Source organism: Vigna angularis, chromosome 2, assembly GCF_016808095.1.
Source record: "Vigna angularis cultivar LongXiaoDou No.4 chromosome 2, ASM1680809v1, whole genome shotgun sequence".
Lineage (NCBI taxonomy): Eukaryota > Viridiplantae > Streptophyta > Magnoliopsida > Fabales > Fabaceae > Vigna > Vigna angularis.
The window spans coordinates 40,248,043-40,258,203 of record NC_068971.1 but is presented as its reverse complement, the minus strand read 5'-3'; the positions used below and the strand labels follow the sequence as shown (position 1 = coordinate 40,258,203).

General features: G+C 34.6%; 1 protein-coding gene across 4 annotated transcripts; it reads left to right on the top strand.

Annotated features, from left to right (window-relative positions):
• Nucleotides 1-712: 712 nt before the first annotated feature.
• LOC108329246 (pentatricopeptide repeat-containing protein At2g30780) lies at nt 713-8,822 on the top strand. Of its 4 annotated transcripts, none has more exons than XM_052872228.1 (4): nt 713-1,171; nt 1,517-2,642; nt 3,037-3,154; nt 8,350-8,822. In XM_052872228.1, the coding sequence occupies exons 1-2, from the start codon at nt 782-784 to the stop codon at nt 2,639-2,641; spliced, it is 1,515 nt and encodes a 504-aa protein (XP_052728188.1). In that variant the 5' UTR covers nt 713-781; the 3' UTR covers nt 2,642; nt 3,037-3,154; nt 8,350-8,822. The 4 variants fall into 4 exon arrangements, with proteins under 4 accessions (XP_052728188.1, XP_017418867.1, XP_052728187.1 ...); XM_017563378.2 differs by having other exon boundaries at nt 714-1,171; nt 2,751-3,154; XM_052872227.1 differs by lacking the exon at nt 8,350-8,822 and adding an exon at nt 2,751-2,822 and having other exon boundaries at nt 714-1,171.
• Nucleotides 8,823-10,161: the final 1,339 nt, after the last annotated feature.

The window sequence follows — 10,161 nt, the reverse complement described above, 5'->3', positions numbered from 1 at the left end:
CCTCTCTATTGCTGAAATTGTCATATCTATTTGAAGGTGATATTATCAACTCAACACTCTCACTTGACCAATTGTTATACTTTTATATTATTTTAAGTTAAATTGAAAATTTTTGTTTTGTATTTGTTAGAATTAAAATATAAAAATACATTATTTTAGTTTTTAATAATTTTAAATATTTAATTTATAATTTTATTATTTGTACGTTTATCAAATTTTGAATGACATAAACGAAAAGAAGGAATAAATATTCAATAAAAAAATTAAAAGTCACATAAAATACAAAAGAATTTACATATATCTTTTATATTTGATTTAAATATAATTTTATATTTAATTTAAATGTAATTTGAACAAAAAAAAAATAATTAACTGTTAACAAATCATTATTTAAAATTAATATTATTTTTATAATAATAAAAAATATATTATTTTTATTTTTATTATTATAATTGTAAAATTAAAATATTTTTTGTAAATTTATTGCAAAAGATTTTTATTTATTTTGTAGGTAGTTCTATAATAAAAAAGTGGTTAAAATTTAAAATTATGAAATAAAAAGATATTAAAAAACTTACTTAAAAAATAAAATTAATAATTATTTTAATTTTTAAAAAATATTTATCAAAGGATAAAATTGAAAAACATTAGAAAAAATATGTTACTACGAAATATGGGCTAAAAAAGCCCAAACCCAAAGATAAGGAGAGGCCTGCATAGTACTGCTTCTCTGGAAGAATGTCTTCTGTGTAAAACCCTAACAAAATTTTTGGCGTCGACCATGAAGCGAGTGTGGAGATTCTCTTCACACGCAACCGGTGTTCAGTTGTTACTCTTCCAATCCCACTTCAGTGGATTCTCCAAACCCAAACACATTCCCTCCTTCTCCACCGTGCTATCTTATCGCCAGCTCAACACGGTGTCAGACTCGTTCTCTCACCTCATTCCATTGTTCACCGTCAATGCTTGTTCTTCAACTTCAACCAAAGAGGATCTCATCAACAACGTCACTATTCTTAGGAATGAACTAATTCGGGATTCCTCCGACCATGTTCAGGTTCAAAGCATTTTGGACTATAAGTATGACGATCTCAGTAGCCGCTACCCCAAGGGATATGTGTTCTTGGAACTTATGTATCAATTGAAATCAAATTCTTCTCTTGCTCTTAAGGTTCAATTTTTATCAACTCAACTTGAAATTGGTTTTTTAATTTGGCTTATTGGTCAATTGGACTTTTTTTTTTGGTAAAGTTACGTTGGGTATGGAAAATCGGACTGTAATTCTTTTTTTAAGGCGTTTCTCTTTGTAGTATTAGCATCATGAAAGTATTGCTATTTTGGTTTCTTTTACTTGTGTTTTATTTTAAATCAATCCAGTTTTGTTTAGTTAATGATGGTTACCTTTTGTTGTTGTAAAACATAAATGAATATGACCGATGGTTTGGATTTTCAATCGGAGTTTGTGAAATTGGAAATTAACCTTGTTTCTTTTTGGACTGTGTTGGCAAACATTCAGGTGTTTAACTGGAGAAGGAAAAGATGTAGTGCTGAAAACCCTATGGATACGAATGAGTACTCAAAGGGTATAATAGCTGCAGGTAGATCTGGGAATATTCATTTTGCTATTAAGCTCTTTAAGGAGGCTGCTACCAAAGGTGTCAAGACGACTAGCACTTACAATGCGCTAATGAGTGCCTTCTCGGTCAATGGTCTTGCTGATTGCTGTCAGTCCTTGTTTTGTGATCTGAAGAGGGATTCAACTTGCGATCCTTCTATTGTCACATACAACATTCTCATATCTAGTTTTGGTAGCTTGATGCTGGTTGATCACATGGAAGCAACATTCCGTGAGATTCGAAAGTTAGACCTTGCCATGAATATCAGCACTTATAATAACTTAATTGTTGGATATATCACAGCTTGGATGTGGGATGATATGGAAAAGGTGTTTCAAATGTTGAAGTCGAGCCCTGTCCAGCCTAACATGAAAACCTACCTGCTAATGCTTCGTGGGTATGCAAATTCAGGTAACCTGGAAAAGATGGAAGATACGTACTCCATTGTAAGGGATCATGTAAATGAACATGAAATTTCATTAATCAGAAGTATGATATGTGCCCATTATAGAAGTTCTGAAGCAGATAAACTTAAGAAGATAGAGTTGCTATTGAAGTTTATTCCAGAAGAGGAGTACAAACCATGGTTAAATGTGTTGATGATTAAACTCTATGCCAAGGAAGACTTGTTAGAGAAGATGGAGAATGCTATAAATAAGGCATTTGAACATGGACCATCTATTAGAAGCATGGGTATCTTGAGATGCATTGCTGCAACTTATTATCGGTGCAATGCTGTAGAAAAGCTAGAAAATTTTGTGAGACGTGCTGAAATCTCTGGGTGGAGTACCTGCCGCTCCTTATATCATTGTAAACTGGTCATGTATGGGTCACAGAAGCCCTTACATGAATTGTATCGTGTCCTTGAGGGGATGGAAAATGCCAAACTTGCTTGTACGAAGAAAACATTATGGATAATGCACAAAGCTTACAGCAACCGTGGCCAGAGTCCCATGGTTTTGAAAACACTGGGGCTAATGTTCAAACATGGTTACGAATTTCCTTTGGACGCAATTCCATCATAAAGTATGTATATCCTGGAGTGAAGATTATGTTTCTAATGACATTGTTGATACGAACTCTAAAAGTAGAACCACAAACTTCTCTAACCAGTACATGACCCTGATGTTCCAGGATCTACCATTCAAGTTGTATCTGGAACATTTTCCAGAGTTTGCCCTCTCTCTCAAAGCTGAGTCCAAAATGGTGAATTGTTTTTTTGTAAACAAGAATAAATTATTGTAAACGATTCTGTTCAAGGGGAAACTACATTATTTATATGATGAAAATAGCTCAAATGCCAACATAAAATTTAAATGGCTGTCAAATGATTTAAATTACCTGGGAATTAGAGGGTTAAGAAGTATGAATGGATTTTTTCCCTCCCTTTGAGATGGCTCAACTAACCCTCTTATTGCAGGCCACATTGCATTTTACTCTGGGAAAGAAAACGTAGTACACATAGATGCTACTGAAATGCTGAAGTACACATTGATGTTACTGAAATGCTGAAATTGCTCCACAGACAAATTGATTCTGTAGGTTCTCTCTCCTAATTGTATAATTCCCATTTTCTGCAATGTTCTTGATAGACATTCATAGACCTGACTTTAGATAAGTGGTATTAAAAGAAGAAATAATTCTGTGTTACATTGCATGTTGTACTGCCACTTTAAAGTATATTAGAAAAAAATTTAATGTACATAGTGTAAATGATAGTTGGACTATATTTGGAAGAAAAATCTATTTCATCATTCATGAGGAGCATTAGCAAAAAACTGTCATTTTATTATGTATGGACGACATAAGTGGAGATGTCAAAATTGGTTCCAACCCATGAGCCAATTTGGCTATCCACAGGGTTCTACCCGAGTTGGGTTGGAGAAAGTTCAATTTTTTTAAATGTGAGTTAAATTGAATCCGGTTCACTTAACTCGTGAGTTAAACGGATTTGAGCAACAACCTTTTATTATTAGTTTTTTACCATTTTCTCATAAGTTCTTTATTATAATTATTTACAAATTCTGATTATGTAGATTATGATTTGATATTTATAAAATTGTATATGTTCTTAATGAATTGTGTCTAATGTAGACTATAACATGTATTTATAGCATAATAAAAAATTAATTATAGTAAATACACCTAACAATTAGGAATCAATGATCTTAATTTCGTAGATTATGTAATGCTTAATTCCCTAGAAATTCTCTATGGGACTTGGGGAACATGTCAAGCAGCCAATTACTAGAGTTGACAAAATCAGTAGCGATTTCTCTAGAGAGCACCTTTTCTCTAACAAAGTGACAATCAATTTTAATGTATTTAGTTCTATCATGGAAAACGGGTTTGATTCAATGTGACGTGTAGCTTGATTGTCACTTATGCCTTGCTTCATGGACGTCTCCTAGTTTTAGTTGTAGAAGTAGTTGCGTATGCCACGTAAGCTCACAGGTGGTTGTTGCCATAGCACGATATTTTGCTTTAGCACTAGATCTAGCAACTATATTTTGCTTCTTACTTCTCCATGAGATAAGGTTTCCTTCGGTAAGAACATAGTATCTAGAAGTGGATCTTCTATCCGATGGTGATCCTGATCAATCAACATCAGAGTAACAAGTGATTACTGCCTTTGTCTTCATACAATAATCCTTGTCCTTGAGCATTTTTTTATGTATAAAAGAATACATGTAACAACATCCCAATGGGTATCGCAAGGAGCATTCAAAAATTGGCTTACTAACCGCAAAAGTGATGTCATGTCTAGTGATAGTGAGATAATTGAGTCTGCCTACCTGACGAGGATATCTTCGAGGTCTTTCAATGGCTCCCCCTAACCCGGAAGGATATTGGGATCTATAGAAGTATCACAAGGACGACAATCAAGCATTGCAGTTTCAGTAAGAATGTCCAGGGTATACTTACGTTGATTAATGACAATTCCAGAAGCAGATTGATGAGCAACTTCAATACCTAAGGAATATTTTAGAGGACTCAGATCTTTAGTATGAAATTGTTGTGAAAGGTGCTCTTTGAGTTGTCGAATTCCAGTCTCATTGTCACCCGTGATGACAATGTCATCAATATAAACAAGGTAAATGCACTTGCCAGAAGAGGAGTGAAAAGAGAAAACAAAATGATCGACCTCACACCTGGTCATGCCAAACTATATGAAAACAGAACTGAAACCAAACCAAGTCTAAGGAGATTACTTCAAATCATAGAGCAACTGTTCAAGCTTAAAACAAGACGAGAATCGCCGAGAGCAAGAAAACTAGAGGATTGATCCATATAAACTTCTTGCAATTCACCATCTAAGAATGCATGTTTAATATCTAGCTCATGAAGAAGCCAATGATGAATAACATCCATAGTTTGAAAGAGACGAACAAAATTTATTTTGGCCACAAGGGAAATGGGTTTCACCATAATCGAGGCCAAAAATCTGTGTATATCCTTTGGCAACCAAGTGAGCTTTCAATTGATCAATATGACCATTAGGCCCGATTTTCATGGTATAAACCCAATGATAGCCAATCATTTGCTTGCCAGGAGGTAAAGGAACAAGGTCCTAAGTGCCATGGGAATGTAAGGTTGCCATCTCCCCTACCATTGCCTAACGCCAGTCAGGATTAGCCATGGCTTCACCTGTAGTCTTAGGAATAAATATAGAATCTGAAGAAGAAACAAAGGAGAAATAGGATGGAGACAAACAATGATAATTAATTGTAAAAGCATAGAGAGGGTTGGGATTACGAAAGGAACGATACCTTTTTGTATCACAAGAGGAAGTTCAGGTGCAAGAGGCCTAGGCGGAAGGGCAATTGGACAAGGAGATGATGTTGGAGGATTAGTAGGGTGAGTCATAATTGGTGTTTGAAATCATCTGTGGTATTGAAGCAAAGGACGTTGAGGAGAAGTAATCACCTGAGTTGGAATAGGCGAGACTTCTGAAGGTTCGACGATAAGATTGACATCCAAAATGGTGGAAGTGTAAAAGGGGTAGTCTCAAAAGACGTGACATCAGCAGAAACAATATAACGTTGAAGTTGAGGACAAAAACAATGATAACCCTTTTGAAGGCGTGAGTTACCAAGGAAAATACATTTACGTGCCTTGGCAGAAAGTTTATCTTTACATGTAGTAAGGTCATGCACAAAGCATGTGCAACCAAAGGCACAAAGAGGAATGGAGTAAAGATCTTGTGTTGGATATAAGATAGAGTGAGGAACCTGATTATTAAGAATGGAGGAAGGCATGCGGTTGATAAGATAACATGTTGTTAGTAGGGCATCTCCCTAGAAGCGAAAAGGAATATTGTGGTGAAGAAGAAGGGTACGGGCAGTTTTAACCAAGTGTCGATTCTTTCTTTCGACGACACCATTCTGTTGGGGTTTTGTGGGAGCAAGATGTTTGATGGAGGATACCCTATGAACTTAGAAAAGGATAAAATTGGGAAGACATAATCTTAGGGGCTGGAAAGTATATGAGAGAAGGAGGTATAGGAGAGAGAGAGAAGGGGAGCGAGTTGGCCAAACGGTAGATGAAGAGGAGCGACCAGGCCGAACGATAGAAGGCAAGGAGCTACTTGGCCGAACGATAGATGAGGGGGAGTGACCAGGCCGAACGGTAGAAGGCGGGGAGCTAGTTGGCCGAACGGTAGATGAGGGGGAGCGACCAGGCCGAACGGTAGATGAGGGGGGAACGACCAAACCGAACGGTAGATGAGGGGAGCGACCAGGCCGAACGGTTGGAAGCAGCAAGGAAGCATCTTAACTGTCGCAGCAGTTAGGATGGGAGGGAAATATTTAGTAATTATAGTAAATAAAGTCATATCCTAGGAAAATATTGTTAATTACGGTAATTAGAGCAGTATCCTAGGGAAATATTGTTAATTACGGTAATTAGAAGTATATATCCTAGGAAAATAATAATTATAAATAAAGCCCTAAAGCTATGGTTTAGGGCATGCTTTTGATTTGTGAGTTTTGTAAGAGAAGTTATGCTCTTAGGTAATTGACGGAGATCCTGCTCCCAGTTATTGTTTGTTTCTTGGATTCAGTTATTTCAATTCGATAAAAGAGGTTTATTCAGCTATTTTCCATTGTTCCTTGTTTGTGAGAGTGTGTGAGGAAACATTCTAGTTATGTTCCATATACGCAACACATATTCACGAGCATATTTTAATATAGGTGCCAGATAAGATTTGATTGTGGACAGACTCAAACTCAGGTGGAAGTCCAACAAGTGTAAGGACTGTAAAAAACTTGCCTCGTTGTTCAGCATGCTTGTCTGCATCATTGGTGAAAGGCATAAGTGATTCCAAATCAGCAATTAAGCGATTGAGCTTACCAAGATATATTTGTATATCATGATTCTCCAGTTTCATCGTGATAAGATTGGAAATAACATTATAAAAGGCAATGAAAATCATTGCGATATACTCTCTTGGCCTTGTTCCACACATCATAACAAGTAGTAAAAGCATGGTGTTGGGGCTGTAATTTGGCATCAATAGAGAACCAGAGAATTCTAAACAAGGAGGCATCAATTTGCATCCATTAGGCTTGTTCATGGTGGGGAATGTCTTTGGCTTGTTTCGTTAAGAGGTCAGCACGAACTTGACCCTGAAACCATAGGTTGACGGCAGCAGCCCAAGACCTATAATTGTTCGTCTCGTTCAGTTTTTCACATGGGATGAGTGGAACATTGGTAAAAGTAACAAGAGGGGAAGCCATGGTAAAAAAAAATACTGAAAATGGGCTAAAAAGAAATGTCGGGTGAAACACAGTTTGCCAAGTTGGAGCACAGTTGGCAAGTTTGGAGAATGGTTGGTGGAGTTGGAGCACGGACGGCCAAGTAGGAGTACGACCGGGTTAGAACACGACAGTTAGGAATAGGTGGCGTGTGGTCGTGCGTGCAGCGGCGGATTGGAGCAGTGCCGGTGGTTGTCGAAAGAAAAAGATGCTCGTTGACAAAGAAAAAAAAGGGCACACAGGGTCGTAGGTACTGTTCACCTGAAAAGAAAAATAGAGAGAGAAACCCGATGGTGAACCTAAACTACTGATACCATATAGAATTGTAAACGTTCTAAATGAATTGTGTCTAATGCATACAACAAACGTTCTGAATGAATTGTGTCTAATGCATACATACCACACCCATGTATTTATAGTATAATACAAAATCAATTATAATAAATACATCTAATAATTAGGAATCAATTATTCTAATTTCCATGATTATGTAATGCCTAATTTCGTAGAAATTTGTAACAGCTGTTTTCATTCTAACAAAAATGTTTAATGAAATAAGTGAACACTTTGATTGTAGTGTTATAAAAAAATGAAAAAGAGTTAATTCACTTTTGATTGAACTGCAATAAATATATATAACATAAATCAGAACAACAAAGCATCTTTAAAGCATCCTTGAGTAAGTTCACTAACCCATCACATCAATCTGTTGTAGATTGAATTAAGTTACAAAATTTGTGCTTCATCAAAAGGTGAATTGGGTTGAGTTGATTTACTTTAACATTCTTAGACATAAGCACGTCACTTTAATTGCTCATTGGCCTTACTGGTTGCTTAATAACACTGTGTGCTCATTGACCCTATTGGTGACCTGCTTATTAAAATAACACTGTTTGCTCATTGGGTTTTGTATCGCTCTCTCCTCTGGATGATACTAGGCGGTGTATGATTTTTTATTTGTATCTCTATGCGTGTAGATAATTGTTTTGGAAGATATATTGGTTATGGCTGAAGAGATCAAAGCACAAGATAGACAGGAGTTTTTGACCTTTTGGTTCCACCTGCAAAGGAGAGTGTTGGAATGAAATTCATTGCTTTTTGACCCCACGGTTACTTTCAACAATTAATACAGCACCACCCGAAACCTAAGGCAACAGGTCTGCCCTATTTTGCGAAGGGTGTCTAAGGTGTGGCAAATAATCAAGGTTTTGGAGTTTGAAACCAGGGCTGCCTCTAAAAGTCTACTAATACCAGTTTATTGCGCACATTTACATTGGATACATCTTAGCTTCTAGTCAACATCATGTGGTAAGTTAAAAAAGTAAATTTCTTCCAATTTTCTTTGATGTCAGTTAGAACCATTTTTATCGTCATGTACTGGTTATTTCTGATGAATTGACTTGGTATGATTATTTTTTAATATTGAATTTAAATAGCCTTAGTGGTGATGTATCTTGCAACGTCTTGGAGTATGAGTCATCAACAGTTTTGGTTTTTTTTTCCTGATCTCTGCATCATGGTGAGTGTTTTTAATACTTGTATTGATTTAGCTGTTGTACTCTGTATCTTATAAAAGGAAATATTTCAAATAAGTATATGAAAAGTTATAATTAAAAATATTAATCTAAAAAGATAACAGGTAATGTGACAATTTTATTGGGTCATTGCTAAAAGAGTTTTCGATATCTAGTTTCAGTCCTTACTCCTTGTACGTAGTGAAGGTGTAATTTTAATGCAATTGTAAAAGTAAGCCCTTCACATAAAATACTTGTTGAATTCCTTGATTGGCAAGTATTTTATATTATCTTTAGTTTTTTGGTTTTTTAATGAATAAAATCTGTTTCATATATATATATATATATATATATATATATATATATATGTTCCTCACTGAAGCATGTCCACATTTGTGGTGTGAATTGTTCTGTTTAGCACAACAAAAGTTGAGTGGAACTAGATTAGAAAGCGGTTCTCTCATCGCACCGAAGTTGAAAATTGATTTGTTTGAATCAAACTGCGTTTTAGTTCAATGAACTGGATTCTAATACAATTCACCCAATCTGAATTAAATTAGAAAATGGTTTGTCTGATTTTAATCGCTTTTCATTTTCATAAACTTGTTTTAATGTTTTGAAACAACGTTAGTCTTTTATCTGTTTTGTTTTTGTGCCCTGACTAGGGATGATAACAGGTCATAGTATCTATCCCTTACATGATTCGAAAAAAAAAAACCATCTACTATTCATAGATATTTTAAAGTTGTGGGTGTATATAGATATTTAAATGAAAATTTTAATTAAATTTAATCTGATAATATATAGATTATTTTTAATTAAATTTAATTTAATAAAATATAAATTAATTTTTTATTTAATTTTTTTCAGACCGTAAATATTTATTATACAAATAATATAATACTCATATTTATCTCATTTATAAGTATATATTAAAATATTTAACTTATTTATAAGTATATATTAAAATATTTACTATTCGTTAATAATAAATATTTAAAGATATCAATTATTCATAAAATTCGTAAATATGTAAGGATATAGGTATTTTTTTCGTCTCTCTTCTTAATCTAATCAAATATGTACTTTAATTGAATTTGTGCTCACCGACTTGAATTGCTCGAACTCAACCAAAAGTGCGATTTGATGTTTTAACTTGTTTTTCAATTTTATACCAAGAAACTACTATTAACTAATTAACTTTAGTTTTCAACTAATTTTCATTTATTTTGTTAAATGTAGTAAAAGAAATTATATGCAAGAATAAACTATTTG

What these genes read in the sequence shown, in the direction of transcription:
- LOC108329246 (XM_052872228.1), top strand. Translation starts at nt 782, where the DNA reads ATGAAGCGAGTGTGGAGATTCTCTTCACACGCAACCGGTGTTCAGTTG. An exon ending in ATTCTTCTCTTGCTCTTAAG is followed by an intron (nt 1,172 to 1,516) that starts GTTCAATTTTTA and finishes GCAAACATTCAG; the next exon opens with GTGTTTAACTGGAGAAGGAA.